Below are 18,301 nucleotides of genomic sequence, written 5' to 3'. Positions count from 1 at the left end.
CCTCGTTGCCCGTTTTGTTCCCGGAAGTGGAGGCTTCGCGCCCTTTTTCCTCCACTAGTTCCGCTTTTTCCTTCGGGGGATCCGCCCCTCGGAGTCCTCCTGCCAATCGCCAACCTCCCCAGAGCGACCAATCGGCGTCCGCCTTCCTTCAATCAGGCCCACGGCGCCTGCGCCCTGCCGAGGGGGTTGCTGGTCCTGCGCGAAGGTGAGGCTGGGGGGGAGGTCTCCCTTTGATCTTTGGGGTCCGGTGTTCTCCCCCTCCCCCCATCCAGGCAGGCGGAGGTTGGGGGCCCTTCTGGGGCTGTGACGTTCCCTCCCCTCCCCCAACCGGCGTCTCTCCCTAGACAAGGCGGGGGGAGTGGAAATGGGGGGGGCACCCAGGCAGGCGGGGCTGAAGGGGCTCCTGGGGGTCTCCAGGCTTAGAGACCGAGGAGGCTCCTCCCTGCAGCTCCTGACCCCCCTTTCCCGCCTCTCCCCCCCCCAAGGACCCCTTTGAAAATCTGCAGGGGGGGAAATCCCCCCAGGACCCCCCCCATTAATATGTGGACCCCCTCAGCCTCTGCTGAGCCCCTGAGGTCGAAGCCTCCAGGAAGGCCCACCTTTCCCCCCCCCCATTGCAGCCCCCCCAGCTCTGCCCCCCTCCCCTTAAATGCCCCATAGCTGGAGGACCCCCACCGCCTTGGGTTGGTGGGGGGGCTTTTCCTATTTAAATCCTGGGCCCCAAAGGCTGGAGGGGGTCCTGGCCCTGCTCCTCTCTTGCACTGCAGCTTCTCCTGGGCTGGGAGGGGATCCTGATTGAGCAACTCCAAAAGTTTTTAAACTTTTATGCCCCCCCCCTCCCTCTGGCCAAGAGCAACTTTTTAAGATATGACATCATTTTAATGTTCTTGTTTTACCTGGGGTTTTAATGTTGTTTTTGCAGTAAATACCTGGGGAAAGGTGATGCTGGAGCCCAGTGAGGTCCTCAAGGGGTTTTTAGGTGCATGTAGGAAGTTCCCTTGTCAGCTAACAGAATAAGAACAACCGAGTGGGAAGGGGCCTCGGAGGTCCTCTAGTCTGACCCCCTGCTCAAGCAGGAGGCCTCATCGCAAAGGTGCTTTTTCAAAAGGGAACTGGGCTTTATTTTTCCTGGAAGATGTTTCACTTCTCATCCAAGAAGCTTCTTCAGTTCTTCACCACCAAAGAAGCTTCTTGGATGAGAAGCGAAACGCCTTCAAAGGAAATCCAGCTGCCTCTTGAAAAAGCTCCTTCGGGACAACCCTGACCTGGATGATGGAGAAGCTCCAGAGACCTTCAGGAGGCCTGATAGTGGGAATATGCTGCCTTTGGAGGATCTGGGATGCTCTTTATTGGCTCTTTATGTTATTTTTCTACTCTTATTAAAGCACGTGTAGTTGTATAAATGTCATACTTACATATATTCCCCACACTTGAAATAAGGTATTCAATTCTGGGGGTCCGAGAAGCCGAAGCCTGGGGGCAAGAGGGGGGGTGGCCAGTTGGGGGGGGGGCAACAGCTTCTCTTTTATCATTCTCTGCCCCTATTTTCAGGCCATGAGCCTTGACTCTGGGGCCAGAAGTACGGAAGCAATTGGGAAGACTGGCTTGCAAAGGCCTCAAACGCTCCTGGCAGCTGTTCACACGTAAGGAGGGCTCGCATGAAAGGCACCGTGGCTCTTGGCGGGACAGAGGCCCACGAGTGGAAGTGGTGGAGGGCTCCGTCTCTGTAGCAGAAGGGAGAGTAGCCCCCGGTGCCATCCTTGCAGCCGGCAGGAGAAGTCTGGAAGCCAAGGGAGGCATCGTTGCCCCAGGCCTTCCACTGGGAAAGAGGCGGACTGGGTCATCGCCTGAAAGGACCTCAAAGAGGACTCGGTGGGACCGGAGGCCCCGTTCACACAACATGCTTCCCACTCCTGGCCTTGCGCATCCTGAGCCCCGGCTGGGTTCACAGGCTGCCTGCAAGCAAAGTTAACCTAAGAGCAGCCAAGCTGAGCAGGCCATGCAAATGCAGCCGTGGGGGCTTCCCTTCCCGGGGGATGCATCTCGGGGGGAATCGGCTGGGGAGCCATCGAAAGGACCCTCCTCCCCCCAGGTGAGTCTCTTCCTGGGCTGCTTTGCGGGAGACGATCATGGCTTCCCTATTGCCCCATTAATCAACCCTGCGAGGTAGGACAGCCCCTCGACTGCAAAAAACAATAACCACAGTTAACTATCGATTCAGGTTTACTCTTGCTTCAGGAAAAGGACCATTTAGGACTTCCGGTTTGCTGCTTGTCCCCGCTGGACACTCCTCCGGGATCGTCGAACCCACTGCCTGTAAGAGCCGCCTTTTTCAGCGGAATGGCGGCTCGAAAAAACTCCGTTTCCATTAGGAAACGGAGATAGAGCCGGCTGGGGTGGGTAGAGTCCTCTGCCTAATCCCAAAAGTTTTTTATTTACTTTTGGGAGGGAGCGGAAGAGACTCCCCGTATCCCCAGCCGATGCTCCGGGCTCTGGGAAATCTCTGCTACACGCAGAGCTAGGGGGCAAAAGCAAGCCTGTAAATCTGTCAAATAAATTAATTAAAGAAGATATGAGCTGGACCTTTGATCCTGAAGCGCAAGTATTCTTTTTATTCTATTTTGCCTAAGAAGTGAAGTGAAGGGAAAAAAGTTTTTTTTAAAATGGCGATTGCTGCTGCGGCTTGAAGAGAGGCTGAAAGGGAAACTCCTTCCGTTTTTAATTACAAAGTAGCGGAATGAATACTTTTGGCTGTAACTGAAGGCAAAATCTCACTCTCATTTCGGTTTTTTTTTCTTTTTTTTTTTTTCTTTCTCTTTGAGGATCTGATATTGATCTTGGTTGGAAAAAAGTTTTTTTTTCTCTCTTTTCCAGTAAATTTTTTTTTTTTTAATAAAAAAGTTTTTATTTTCTAATCAGACAAGTATACAATATAAACAGTCATTCAAACTATCATCAAGAAAAAGAAAAAAAAAATCAATCCTTGGTAATCTCAATCTTCAACCCCTCCTCACCACCCCCCCACCCCCGACTTCCCAGAACAGAAAACAGGGCATAGGTTTCACCAAACATTCGCTAAAATAAACTAACTAACTGCAAGATTTAATAACTCCCAAGACCCCTTAACTCCCCTTTTACAATTTCATCAACCTCCCTTTTTATAAACTCACAATAGCGTATAATCCAATAACTCTAAGAGTTTTAAAACCATTAACAAATATTAAACATTCAAACCTTAAAAATTCTCTTAATATATCAGTAAAGTATTCAATTGATTTACAAAAACATTTTTCCCCCTCCTACTTTTCTCAAAGTTCAGATATTTTAAAATCTCATAACAAAAAATAAACCTTAGATATTAGTAGTTAAATTTCTTCATTTTTTAAGTTACCCCTCAGTAATTATAACACCTAAAACATAATCATTTTTTTACCATGAATAGAACAACTCTAAGAATTTTAAAACCATTAACAAATATTAAACATTCAAACCTTAAAAATTCTCTTAATATATCAGTAAAATATTCAATTCATTTGCAAAAACATTTTTCCCCTCCTACTTTTCTCAAAGTTCAGATATTTTAAAATCTCATAACCAAAAATAAACCTTAGATATTCAGTAGTTAAATTTCTACATTTTTTAAGTTCCTAAATTTTCCCCCTTCATTATTCCTCCCTCCAGCTTTTAGAATTTTGAAAGATAATCATCAACATAATTAACCATTGATACATCAACTAGAAAACCAAAAAGGGTTAATCTTACATTCAACCATTATCTTTTCCAGTAAATTTTGTCTGCGTGGAAAAATGGCACTGAGACTTATAAAACTAGACAAACAGGCAGTGGGGGGGGATTCCCCCATTAATAAATTACATCAACAAGTTTTAACTCTCCAGTCACAGAAACCTGACTTTAATATAATAGAATTTCTTCTTGAGGAGATTGTAAGAAGGGATGAGATTGTGAATCAGCAACTTGAAAAATTTAAGTTGGAAATCAAAGAAATTGGTGAATTGGTGAAATCTAAGTTTGGCTTTCTGGATCGAAAGATTTTAAAAGTAGCTAATGGCTTAGCAGACTTTATGACTCAGTTGGAAGCAAATACTAACTCTAAAATGAAAGAAACTGAGGAGAATTTGGATGACAAGATCCAAAAAATTAAAAAGGATTTGGCAAACATTCAGGATAATAGTTCAGAAGACAAACTTAAAATGGAGGCTGATCAAAAGACTGTTATTGAAGAAAATGTACAACAGAGGATTGAAAGAGAAGTTTTAATGATCCAATACAATTTTACAGAATATGCAATTAGACTGAGAGGTTTGCAGGAAGATGACAGAGATGATTTAAGGAAGATATCTTCTGAAATTCTGGCTGGGATTTTAAAGGTTCAACCTGATGAAGTGTTTTGCAGGATTGACAGAATTTATAGAATAAACTCCTGGTTGGCAAAACAAAGGCAATTGCCTAGAGATGTGGTGATTTATTTTACAGACAAAGAAATTAGAAATAATATTGTCCAGAATTCTTATGATTCTGCTTTGCAATTTCGTGGAAGAAAGATTTGGATTTTTAAGGAACTCCCGCCCAAGATGTTAATGGAGAGGAAGAAATTTGGTTTTCTAGTGAATGAGTTAAAAAAAAGGAATATTCTATTTAGGTGGGACGTCCCAGTTGGTTTAATATTGAGACACCAAGGAGTAAGATACCAATTGGATACTGTCGAAAAAGCGGAAGAATTTTATCAAAAATTTTTAAAAATAAATTTAACATCTTTAGGCATAACACAGGACAAGCAAAAGGAGTTGGAAATAAAGGGAAAACATCAAATTACAGAGGCTGTGGTAGATAAACTGTCTTTGGACTCCTTGGATACCCCAGCTGGACTGTCTATAAATTTGAGAGCAGTGTCATCTGATTCTAATGTGATTAACTATCAACTTACAAACAAGTGCGTAAATCAACCAGTTGATATACAAGTGAAGGAAAAGACATATGGGATAATAAAACAAAACCAACAAGATCAATTTACAAAGCAGAATGACAACCGATCAGCTGATACACAACTTGTAGGAAGGAAATCTGGATGGAAATGCAACCCGCAAAAGAAAAAGAAAAGAAACAGATTTCGTAGAAATAGTAGTTTCTAAATCAAGCAACAGTGAAGCCAGGGATTTTAAAAAAAATAAATGAACATGTGAAAAGATATTGGAGGCGAATTATCGTTTAATACTATCTTGAGGAAAGTGGCAGATCTCTGCAATGCCGTGATTTTGGGATGTGGAAAGAGCCTTACATTGTTGGATTTGAACTATCTATTTTGGATTTCTTTTACCGATAAATATATTATAATTATTTTGAGTTACAAGGCAAGAGAGTCATGCTGGGGCATGCAGAAGATCTGGCTGTTACCCACAAAGATGATGGGGATTTATAATCCTGATGAAAACCACAATTACAACTATATGGAATATAATTATAATGTCACTCGGGTGGTTGTTTTTATTTTTATATATACATGAGGATATTTATTATTGATGGGGGCAGAAGATGACTGAAGATTTTGAATAAACTGTTGCACCAGGATGCTATGTTACCCTATTATGGATGATGGATTTAACAATCTAGTGGAAAGACATCCAAGAAGATACTAAATGAATTATAAATTTAAAGTTATTGTCTTTTTTTATAAAATGGAATGTATATATAGACATATGTATATTTTAGTAGAGTGGGCAGTGGATTATATTTAGAATTGTAGTGTATGGTAATCTTGCAGGAAACTGGGTTGAAATAGGCTAGTTTAGTGATTGATTAATTTAAGAAAAAGGATTTTTAAGACATATATTTTGGGGAGTGGAAGAATCGGATAGAACTGAACAAATGTTAAATTTGGAGAAGGCTGCTTTGAAATGTTAAATTAATATATATAATATATATAAAAGTAAAGGTTATGTTGTTGTAATAATAATAATATTTTATAAGTTTGGGGGAGGAGAAAAAGGGTAGATTGTGAAAAGCAGAGAAAAGCGGAGTTATAAGAATACTTTGCTAAGGGTCAGTACTTTGAGGAGTGAGTAAGGGCATGGTAAAATATTATGTAATTAATTATGAATTAGCTTATTGTTGTGAAGAAGAAGTCACAGGGGGGGATGGGTGGTGAGGGGGGGTTAGGGAAGAAGGGAGGAAAAGGGGGAAAAACTTGTATTTGAAAAACTTTTTCAATAAAAAAAAAAAGGAAAAGGACCATTTTACTGTTTATTATGGTTTCTTTAGTGATTGCGCTATTCTCTATTGCTTCACTTGACCCACGTTACAAATTATTTAAAAATTGTTTTGCATGATCACATGTTTTCTTACAAGGGGTGCACATTTTGGAAATTGTGCAAGGGGTGTGAATTCAACTGTATTCAATGTACATTCCTATATCACCAAGGCAAATTTAATTAAAGAGCCTTGGTGGTGCAGCGGACTAAAGTACTGTAAAAGTAGCACTTAGCTGCCTGCAATTACTGCAAGTTCAAATCTCACCAGGCTCAAGGTGGACTCAGCCTTCCATCCTTCCGAGGTAGGTAAAATGAGGACCCGGATTGTTGGGGCAATAAGCTGACTTTGTATTAAAAAAAAGAACACCGCTTGGGGGGGGGGGGCGAAAGCCCTACTAAGCAGGTATATACAAAAGTATGAAGGCTATTGCTTAACGCATTGTAAGACGCCCTGAGGGTGGCATATAAATCGAACCAATCAATCAATCAATCAATGAACACATAAATAATTCAGTCAGTCAGTAGTGCTGTATTTCAAAGTATTACTCAGCAAGGTGGGCCAGAGTCGGTCTTTCCTTTTCAGTAGCAGAGGTTGAGCTCTGAGCAGCTGCAGCTGACAGTCCCTCTGTCTCCTTTTCCTGGAAGAAGCCACTGGTGTCTCAGCCTTTCTGTCTTGCCTGGAACACATCTGTCCCAACACAGCTGGTAGGCAACAAGCCAAGGAAGCCAGATGCGGGTTGCAGTGTCCAAAGCTGCTGCTTTTCTGGTAGTTTCCTAGTGCCATATGCAACCTTTCCCTCCACAAAGCTTTTTGATGCAGCTTTAGAGACCTAACCAAGATTTGCGAATTGCTACTTGAAACGCCACAGGAAGGGGAATGTTTAAACACTGCTTTCGGTCAATCACGAAGGGGTAGTAAAATTCTTCTCTGTCAAGAATTTTACTACCCCTTCGTGATTGACCAAAAAAGCAGTCAAACTTAGGTCTGGGACCCTGGGCATGGCCCTGGAAGGAATTTAGAGTCCATCTTAAAAGAAGAAGAAAAAAGAAGAAGACATCACTAAGGGGGATGTAGAGATGGGAATATACAGTCCAGAGGTTGAAGGAAGAGGAAGAATTTGAAACTAATTCCATATTTTTTTTCAAAAAAAATATTTGAAAAATACAAACAAACAAACAAAACAAGTAAACAAAGATTCATCTATACATCTTCTTTTCAAACTTGTCGCATCAGTATTCTATATTCTTATTTATACCTTTAATTCTTTCTTGTTATAACATATCTATATCCCTACTACATCATCTCTATACATATTCTTACTCGATAGATATATTTAATTTGATTTATATGCCGCCCTTCTTCGGAGACTTATGGCGGCTTACAGTGCGTTAAGCAATAGCCTTCATACTTTTGTATATTTTATACAAAGTCAGCTTATTGCCCCCACAAACTGGCTCCTCAATTTACCTACCTTAGAAAGGATGGAAGGCTGAGTCAACCTTGAGCATTCAAGCATTTTTAATTCACTATTAACATAAATTGGTATTTTATAATCATATCTATGATTCAAATCTTTCCATTTATTTCCTTATCTTTTTTCCTTTTCTACCCTCCAACCAGGTGTACCATTTCTCCCATACTAAATTATAATCATTTTCCTCTTTTTCTTGTAATTCCTTTGTAAGTTTGTCCATTTCTGCAGATTCCATAATTTAAAAACTAATTCCATATTGATATCTTCTCTTGGGCTTTGAACCTGAGCTTCCTGTTGCTGTGCAAGGTATTCTGTTGGCTGCCGTCAGACTTCCATGGGGCAATGCAGGACTTACAGCTGAGGTGGTCTGAGCTCCGAGGTTTGGTTGAAGCTTGCTGGGTGATGCAATGCAATGAAGAAGCTGGTGCTCTGGAAGGGTGTGGGGCAATTCCTGTTGTGTCTTAATGGCTTTGTCCTGGTTTGGATCTTGAGTGAGGGCTAATCCCGTCACCCTGGAGCTGAGGGCCTTTTGTCTTGTAGAGAGGCTGGCCCAGTCCTGCTGGGGCTATTAAGAAAGATGGGGGCTGCTCTCCAAGAGCATGTTCCTCCTTTAGGGAAATACAATATTCTGCCTTTTAAAAAAATTTTTCCAAAGTATTCCCTTCTTTTAGGAGAGGGGAGGCTGCTAACTTTGTACGATAGGAACAGAGAGGACCTGGGTTCTGTCAGTTCCCTTGATGACTGGCCCTATCCCCGTCCTTAAATGAATGCATGGATCATGAAGCAGAGCGCTGGGTCCCTCGGGAGGGGGTAGCCCTTGAAGGACTAGGACAGTCCCCTACACAGTATCTATCAAAACAAGGGACAGGATTCTCCCCACTAGTCAATCGGGGTTTTTTGGGGGGGCAAGACGTTCCTCGCTTCAAAAGTTCCTCTGGTCCCCTTCAGGCTGACTCCTGCTGATCAGCGGTTCCAAACTGTTGATGTCTTGCGTTGGGGCAATTCACGTTTTTAGTTTCCGTTCCTTTTACAAGGAGCACACTGGTCTCTCTCAGCCCTGCTTTTTTGTTTCCCTGCCCCTTTGGCTCTTTTTGTCTTGGCTCCCCTCTGCCACCTTCTCTATGCCTGTTCCATCCACCCCCTCCTCGGTTAATTTATTCTGCAATCCCCCCCTCTGCCTTTCCCCCCTTACTGGCGCTTTCTCTTTTGAGATCTTGTGCCGACAGGATAGCCTTCCGCTCGGCTTTTCCTGCTTTCTTTGCCTATTACCTCACTTTCTTTCTTTCTTTTTTTTAAATATACTTTATTGAATTTTTCCGTTATAAAAGAAAGAATATACAATCTCTACCTCCATCAGAGGCACAGTGTTTATACATTTTACGAAATCATACATCAGATAAACTTCATCCTTAGCTGTTCAATATTCTAAACAGTATAGCTCGTATTTCAAATGCGTAACAAATCATATCCTAAAATCATGTTTTTGTCTTGTTCTTCAACCAATTGTACCAGTTTCCCCATACTTCATAGTATTTAGATTTCTCCTCATTATTTATCTCACTCGTCAGTTTTGCCATTTCTGCGCACTCTAGGATTTTATTTATTAATATTTCTTCTGATGGTATGATTTTATTTTTCCAGTATTTCGCAAAGGCTAGTCTAGCCGCTGCTGTTATCTGGATTATGAGTTGAGTTTTGTTGTTGTTAAAGCCGTCTCCGATTATACCCAGAAGGAAGATTTCTGGAGATAAAACTATCTCCTGTCCCGTTATTTCACATAGCCAAGATCGAATTTTGGACCAGAACCTTTTTGTCTCTGGACAGGTCCACCATAGATGATGGAAGGTGCCGACCACTTTTCCACATTTCGAACACGTGGCTGAGAGATTTGGAAACATTTTCGCTAACCTAGCTTGCGCTAAATACCACCTGTGTAGCATTTTATAATGGTTTTCTCTGAATGTTGCCGATTTCGTCATTTTATAATTCCTATTCCAGGCCACCTCCCAGTTGTTAAAATTTAATCTGTATCCCAAATTTTTTTCCAGATATTTAGCTGATTTTTTGCTATAATCTCTGCCCTATCCTCATCTAGTAAGAAGTTATATATTTTTGCTAGCGTTTTCTTGTCTACTCCCCAAATAATTTTATCAAAATTTCCACACTTAGATTCTATGTCAAATTGGTCTCTGTCTTTCTGAAATCTTGAATTAATCTGCAAGTAATTCCACCGATCTAAGTTAAAACCCTGGTCCCTCAATATATCCAAAGATTTGAGCTTCCCCTTTTCATCAAGAATATCTTTATACGTGCCCAATTTATAGTCATCTCTCCTGTTTGGGGCCGCCAACGCTTCCATAATGGAAAGCCAGTTAGGTACCTTAGTATAAATCCTCTGTCTAATTTCCTCCCACGTATGTATGAGTGTCTCCCTAATTTTATGTTTGTGAAAGTAGGATTTTTTGCTTGTTCTTTGTGTCCCACTGGTGAGCGTGCTATCCTTCTAATAGGTCATGTCCTTCTAACGTCAGGATTCTCCTATTTCGTAACGTGATCCACACCTTAATCCAAATTACTTTCGCCGCCTTTTGGTATATTTCCCAATCGGGGAGCCCGAATCCTCCCAAATTTCTTTTTCCTTGCAGTATCTTGAGGGAGATCCTCGATTTCTTACCCTCCCATAAGAAGTTTCTAATATGTTTGTTCAGGTCCAGAAAGAATTTTTTATCTAAGGTTATCGGAATATTTTGGAATAGATACAGAATTTTAGGTAGGATGTTCATTTTGATTGCTGCTATTTTACCAATCAGAGAGAGTTTTAGCTTTTTCCATCTTTCTAGGTCCTGATATATTTTTTGCAGTAATGGGGTATAATTGTCTTCTTTTAGTGATGAGAATCTCGCGGTGATCCATATTCCTAAATATTTTATTTTCTTAACTACCTGGAGGCCTAATAAGTCTTCCACTTCCTTTTTTGTGTGTCTGTCATATTTTTCACTATTATTTTAGTTTTTTTCCTATTAAGTTTAAGGCCCGCCACTTCTCCATAGTTCTGTATTTCCTGCATTAATTTTAAACCGGTTTCTAATGGATCTTCTATTATGAGGGCTACGTCGTCTGCAAAAGCTTGCGTTTTAAATATTTCCTTCCTAATCTTTAATCCTTTAATTTCTTTATTGGCTCTGATCTTTCTAAGTAGCACCTCTAGCGCCAAAATATAAAGTAAGAGGGATAGGGGACACCCCTGCCTCACTCCGTTTTGAATCTGAAATATCTGGGTTTTATCTCCATTCATTAATATGTTCGCCCTCTGTTTATGATTGGCTTTTCCTGCTTTCTTTGCGTCTTTCTTATCTCACTTTCTTTCTTACCTCGCACGTGGAGCCATATTGGTGGGCACGTGAGCTCAGCTCCAGCACGCATGTGCGCGCAGGCCAGCTGATTTTTGGGCCTTCTGGGCCCACTGGAAGCAGGGAAGCAGATTGTTTTTGGCCTACGGAGCATGGGGGGGTGGGAAAGACCGTTTCCCCCCTCCCCTAGAAAGGCTCTGGAGCCTGGGGAGAGCAAAAAAAGGGCCTTCCGGTCTCACCGGAAGTCAGCAAATGGGACATTTCTGGCCTCCGGAAGGACTCCGGGGTGGGGGTGGGGAAGGCAATTTTCGCCCTCCCCAGGCTCCTAGAAAGTCTCTGGAGCCTGGGGAGGGTGAAAAACAGCCCTACTGGGCCCACTGTGCCATCATGTGTCAAAAGAGGGGGGAGAGCGGGGGGGTCATGTGTGTATGCGTGGTGGACCACATAGAATTATGGGTGTGGGCACGTATTCGCACGACACCCCCCCCCCCCGCATTTGGCACACGATGGCAAAAAGGTTAGCCATCATTGTACTATATGGTCTCTCAGCCAACTCTGAAATTGGCTTCAGTGCTGCTCATTCGACCTTCTGTGACTTAGATAGGGCGCAGGGGATGCTGGGAGTCACAGTCAGAGAGGCTCCCGGAGAAGGGAGCCCGAGGCCTGGTCTGGTGGGCAGACGGTGAGGTGGAGGCTGTGCCAGCCTTGGCCTGTCCAGAAGGCCTGTGAGAGGCGAAGGCTTCGGCCTTCCTTCCCAGGCGGACCTGGAACTGCCCTCTGGGGAAGGGGACAAAGCCGTGACCCACTTCTCTTTTGCCCCTTCAGGAAGACAGAGGAGCCCGGTGGAGGAAGGAAAGAAGCGCCACCCGAGAGAAGAGGAGGCTCCGCGGAGCTGTTCTGCCCAATCCCGGCACCGCTTCTCCAGGAGACCGCGGGGATAGTCCTGGACCTCCAGGGCTGCAGGCGGGATGAGCCAAGCGGGACCCTTGGGAAAGGGGGCTGCCTGGAGGGAGCTGCAGGGAGAAGGAAACAGGCAGAGACCCCGAGATGGGCCTAGAGGGCGGAGAATCCTTCTGTCTTCTCCGCCTTATTTGCAAAAATAAATCCAGGATTCTAATAAATTCTCTATATGGATTCAATAACTGACAAATTTGTTTTTAAGAAGCAACTACATGGCCTCTGTGTGATCCAGGATAATTCTTGCTCCTAGGTAGAAGAACTAGGAATTCATGCACAAAAGCAGAGCAACTCCAGTTAAAATCAAGCTAAGGATGAGAACCTCCTGCTAATGGCTTCTGTGGTGAATTTCCTCTCATTCCAAATCATTATTGTGGGAAAAGGGAGCAGGAAATCATGCAATTTTGATAGGATCTAAGTTGGTTTCTCTCTGGGTCCCTTTAACTGCTGGATCCCTCAACATTTGGAACTTGGGCAAAAGAGGCTCATGTGCTTTGGGGGTTCAGCATCATTAAGCTGTAAGGTCCCAAAATATACTTGAGTCACCAGAATGCCAAAGAGAAACTCAAGACGAGGCTTGCAAAAAAAAAAGCAGATTTTATTCATGGCCAAAAACAAAATACTGGGTGGGACTATATCCGGAACATACAGATACAATGCATGCGAGGAGATAGGCACCCCTTGGGGAAGGTATGGCGTCCTTTTATACCCTCAGAGACATCAGTTTAGTACCCAATTCTGGCCTCCTAGTTTAGCTTTGTGTATTCCTTGTTGCCCTGCAAAGGAATAGAAGCCTCCCAATTAGCCTTATCTCTTCCTTTGTTCTCCCAATTGCTCATTTGGCCCCCTGGGCTGCAGGGAACAGATCAAAGGTGTAAGTTAGGGCTGAAGTGTAAATTATCCCTCGGATGATGATGTCTGGAGTTCCAGCTGAGATACCTATCATGCTCTTAGATGGCACAAGAAAAACAGGAAGAAGATGGATATTGGTTCAGATCAAATGGCAGGAACAAATGTTTGACAAATACCAGATACATTACAGAGGCCTAATAACAGAATGTGTTTGTTACAGGAGATACATAAAGGCATAATATATGTGATATACAAATGCAAAGGCATATATATATTACAGGAACCTTACAGAATCTGGTATACCAGTATATCCTATTCTAGTATTATTTATTATATCATTATTATTGTTTCCCTTCAAAGCTATGCAATATTTTGTTTTGGTAGAACTCGTTCAAGGGAGACAGGATTTTGTTCTGGATTGCTGTATTACTTTAGGATTCAGAAAAAGGTGTCTCACCTAAGCAGAAATAATGGAGGGAGCTCACCTGGGATGATGGAAAAAAGCACAAAACAACATGACAACACAAAGGGTGTGATGGGAAGTTTATCCAGAGCTACATTAATGAGTGGAGCTTCTGTGTCATCATATTCAACATGTATCATCATTTTCTTAGTACATAATTATCTTTCTTCTTACATTTGAATTTAATGTATTGTGAATTTAATGTATGAAATAAATATATTTCCCCCATATTTCTTATTTTTACATTGCCTATTGTCTCTATCCATTGATAAATTTTCCCCCATATGCTGTAACACTCCGATTCTTCCTTCCCACTAATTGCTAATATTAATCTACTCATTTCTGCACATTCTAATATTTTCTTAATTAGCTCTCCCTTTGTAGGAATTATTTCTGCTTCCCAATTTTGTGCAAATACCATTTTTGCTGCCTTTATTACATGTATAATCAAATATGTATTTTCTCTACTAAATTTATCCGGTAAGATACCCAACAGGAACAGCTCCGGTTTAAGATCAATGTGTTGCTGTATCATTTTCTCAAGCCATATGCGAATTTTTGCCCAATAATTTCTCGCTTCTGGACATGTCCACCACATGTGATAATACGATCCCGATGTCTGGTGGCATTTCCAACATTTAGCTGATTTATCTTTGAACATTTTTGCCAATCTATATCCGATGACATGTGCCATCTATAAAACATGTCACCGGAAAGATTGGGAAAAATGTTCAAAGATAAACTTTGTTTAAATTTTTAAATAAATGTTGTACCAAGATGTTACACTGATTGATTAATGATGATTGTTTGTTTAAAAATAAAAATAAAAATACTCAAAAAAAAAAAAAGAGAGAGAGAGAGAGTGGAGCTTCCCTTGACAGAGGCAGTCTACATACAAAAATCTGCCTTTTGTGCCAAAATAGGAGAACTGGGCAGCTTGAGTGATTGGTTTGGTCGCCTCCTTCAGACATTTGCCTGGCATTGGTGGGTGTGGAAAAGGCGGAGGAGGTGAGCTTTGGGAGGAGGCCAAGGGAGGCCTGCCATCTCTGGGGGAATTCTGAGGGCTTCATGACCTCACCCATGCAGGCTCAACTGCCAGTTACTGTCAGTTATCAGAGTGAAGGTGCCTTCCAAGAGGTGGGTTGGTTTCTGAAGGGCTCCTGGACTCTGGGAAATCTTCCCTCTATTTGCAGCCAATTTACCAGAGTTGTATTGCAAGGGTGAAAATGCCCATTTGGCCTCTTACCTGCCTGGGTGCCCCTCCAACATCCCCCCCACCTTGCCTAGGGAGGGAGCCTGGATGGGGGGGGGAGTCCCAGTCCCAGAAGGGTCCCTCAACCTCTGCCTGTCAGAATGCGGGAGGGGCCCCCCGAAGGAGAGACCGGACCCCAAAGATCAAAGGGAGGGCCCCCCCCCGTCTCACCTCTACGCGGGACTCGGGACTTGTGCAGGCGCCCTCTGGCTGCTTGAAGGAAGGCAGACGCCGATTTAGCTGATGAAGAGTGTTGCAATATTTTCAGGATCAGACTCAATAAGATTAGTAAGAGTTGAAGGTTTAAATATATTTTCTTTTATTTACAAAAGGCATTCTATATTCACTGATTATTCACAGATAGAAGCGAGGAAAAGGGTGCATGTAGCTCCTTATATATACAATGGGTGGAGCTATATGTGGGAGTGGTGAATTATGAATACATTAAGAAGTGGAGAATAAGTTAACCCCTGATACCCCGTTCATATACTATTTACACATTAGAGAATAAGGCATTTACATCTGACAAATCCCCCTCTAAATGCCGATTCGTTATGCAACACCAATTACATTCAGATTCAGGACAATACAAAACATACAACTTAGAAGTTAAATATTTATGTTGCTTAGAAGGTAAAGGCTTTGTCAATATGTCAGCTAATTGTTCTGAAGTATCACAATGCACTGCTCTGATAAATCCATCCTGAGATAATTGTCTCACATGTTTAAATTTTATATCTATGTGTCTGGACCTTTGTCCAATAGCATCAGATCTAGATATTTCAATGGCTGCTTTATTGTCTTCATGCATAACAAAAGGCAAAGCAGGTTTTTTCCAAACATCTGAAATTAAATCATTAAACCATACAAGGTTATTTGTAGCTTTGGATAAACAAACATTCCGCTTCTGTAGTTGAAGTGGCCACTAGTTCCTGTTTACCAGTGTACCAGTAAACTGGACAGTCATTTAAGAGGAATATATAACCAGATGTACTTTTTCTACATGAGGTGTCTCCAGCCCAATCCGCATCTGCGTAACATGTAAGCTTTGGTTCTTTATTGTCATTAGGTTCTAACATTAAACAAAAGTCTAGTGTACTTTTCAGATATCTTAAAATTCTTTTAACAGCTTCCCAGTGATACATTGTTGGTTTGCTGACATGTCTGGATAATAAATTGAGTGGTAAGGCGATATCTGGTCTTGTCCAATTAGATATATAAAGAAGTGAACCTATGATTGATCTATAAAATGTGTTATCCTTGAATTCGGGGGAAGATTCATCAGTATTTCTTAGAAAATCAGTTTGCATAGGAGTATCACAAGGTTTGGCATTGTTTAAATTGCATTTATTTAAAAGTTCTATGATCTTATCTCTCTGAGTAAGTTTGAATCCCCTTCTAGTCTTATTAATTTGAACACCAAGATATTTGTTTACTTTGCCTAGGGATTTTAACGAGAAATGTTCATTTAGCTTAGTTACAAAAGTTTCTCTTCTCTCTTTATGTTTTCCTATGTATAAAATGTCATCCACATAAATCAATACAAATTCAATGTAATCATCACCCTTTTTGACAAAGAAACAGTTATCAGCAGTGGTAGCGTTGAAGTCCATGGTTTTAAGTACTTTTACTAAACAATCATACCATCGTTTACCAGATTGTTTTAACCCGTATAAACTCTTGTTTAACAACCAAATCTCATTTTTGTTTGTGTATTGACTGTGAGGTGCTCTTACGTATATTTCCTTATCTAGTTTTGCGTGTAGATACGCAGTCTGTATGTCATATTGAAATACATCAAGATTGAGTGCTGATGCTACCACTAGAGCTGTTTTGACACTCTCTGTTCTTACTGTGGGGGAATACGTGTCAGTATAGTCCTCCGGATATTTCTGTGCATAACCTTGTGCAACTAGTCTGGCTTTGTATAGAGTATTGCCTCCCTCTAAGTTCTTAATTTTATATATCCACCTGGTACCAATAATTGTTTTATCTTTAGGTGCAATTGCAGGTGTAAATACATTTAATCCTTGTAAACTTTCCATCTCCTTTTTCATCGCTAATTCCCATTTTTCTTTTTCTTCACGAGGGAGTTTTAACACTTCCTCATATGTATTAGGTGTTGTTGGCTCACCATCCATGTGCATTATATAATCCTTGTATTTATTTGGCATTTGATTTCTGGTGTTTCTAATAGTTTTTTCAGGTTTACTATCGTTATCATGCAAATATCATGCTTCCTTTTTTGTTAGTGTGTCTGTCTTTATTTTGTGTTGGCTATTTGTCCAAGTTTTGGTTTTGTTTTTATATTTGTTGATATTTTGCTTTTCTATGGTCCCTTTCTCATGAGATTTTGTATCTTTGTATTTATTTGGAAATATTTCATTAAGATGTAATTTAGACCAGTTGGCCTGTTCATGGAACACAGCTGTTCTGGATACTATAAATTTGTTATTATTATCAATGAATCTGTACCCTTTAGTGCCAGTCTCATATCCCATAAATCTGAGTCTTCTGGATACGTTTTCTCCCTTTCTTCTTAATTGCTTAGGTATGTGTACGTCTGCAGTGACTCCGAATATGTGCATGTGTGCTAATTTTGGTTTCCTATTATACATCACTTCATATGGTGTCTTATTTACAATGCTGGACCAGGTTCTATTTTGTGTGTAATTTGAATAATGTAAGGCTTCTGACCAGAATTGTTTGCTTAAGCCAGCATCTTCCAATGTGCATCTAATCATGGTTTGTAATGTTGAATTCTTCCTCTCTGCAATCCCGTTCTGGAACGCAGAAAATGGACTAGATGTGTAATGTAACATTCCTTTGTCTTTTAACCATTGGGAGAATTCTTTAGACATGAATTCACATCCCCTATCTGTCATGATTTGTTTTATTTTGATATTGTGTTGTGTTTCTATGCGTTTGTAAAATTCTTTAAATTTTTGAAAGGTTTCATCTTTGTGTTTTAATGTATAAACAAATCCATAGCGGCTATAATCGTCTACTATTGTCAAGAAGTAACGTTTTCTATAAGTGATTGATGGAGTTAATGGACCAACTAAGTCCATGTGTACTAAATCAAAAATTTTGTTAGTTGATCTAGTAGATTTTCTTGGCCTGGGACTAGTTTTTAGTTTTGTAGATTTACATACTGAGCATTCCAAATAGTTTTCACAATTTTTTATTTTAACACCTTCTGGGTGTTCAGTCATTTTTTGTACTACAGGAAAACTGGCATGTCCTAACTTCCTATGTAAGATGTGAGCACACTCATCATGAATTGGCTTACCTATTTTTGGTTTTTTTTCATTGTGTGCATCTATGTGATCATGATATATTTTACATTCATCATTATCACTGTTGCTAATATTTTCATCATCTACTTCAATACAATCTCCCATATTTGAATCAATGTTATGCAGCCATTTTTCCTTTGTTATCAGATAAGGTAGGCCTCCTTTAATCATCACAGTGCCTATATTTATTTTATTCTTCTCTAAAGTCGCTTTTCCTTTTGAAAAAACAATGTTAATGTCAGAATCTCTACTTAGTTTTATGGCACTTAGTATGTTATGAGGTATTTCAGGTATTAGCAATACCCCCTCTATTTTTCCTAGACCAGGCAGGGTTACATTCCCTCTACCTAATACTTGAACCTTTTCTTGGTTAGCTACCTTTATTAC

At 41.0% G+C, this 18,301-nt stretch overlaps 3 protein-coding genes across 3 annotated transcripts in view; 1 reads left to right on the top strand and 2 right to left on the bottom strand.

Moving 5' to 3' along the window:
* Nucleotides 1-18,301, bottom strand: part of LOC148111715 (uncharacterized) — a gene marked incomplete at its 5' end in the record, with an annotated part of 62,480 nt that overhangs the window by 35,433 nt on the left and 8,746 nt on the right. The window lies entirely within an intron of this gene.
* The window catches only part of LOC148111716 (uncharacterized), a 226,491-nt gene that overhangs the window by 200,075 nt on the left and 8,115 nt on the right, over nucleotides 1-18,301 (bottom strand).
* LOC148111717 (uncharacterized) lies at nucleotides 129-13,593 on the top strand. The gene is made up of 3 exons (XM_087879857.1): nucleotides 129-205; nucleotides 1,552-1,643; nucleotides 11,917-13,593. The coding sequence occupies exons 2-3, from the start codon at nucleotides 1,555-1,557 to the stop codon at nucleotides 12,146-12,148; spliced, it is 321 nt and encodes a 106-aa protein (XP_087735983.1). The 5' UTR covers nucleotides 129-205; nucleotides 1,552-1,554; the 3' UTR covers nucleotides 12,149-13,593.

Source organism: Pantherophis guttatus, chromosome 16, assembly GCF_059756535.1.
Source record: "Pantherophis guttatus breed Tessera chromosome 16, ASM5975653v1, whole genome shotgun sequence".
In the NCBI taxonomy this organism is placed as follows: Eukaryota; Metazoa; Chordata; class Lepidosauria; order Squamata; family Colubridae; genus Pantherophis; species Pantherophis guttatus.
The sequence above is the reverse complement of the archived record's forward strand: the minus strand, read 5'-3'. Positions and strand labels throughout refer to the sequence as shown.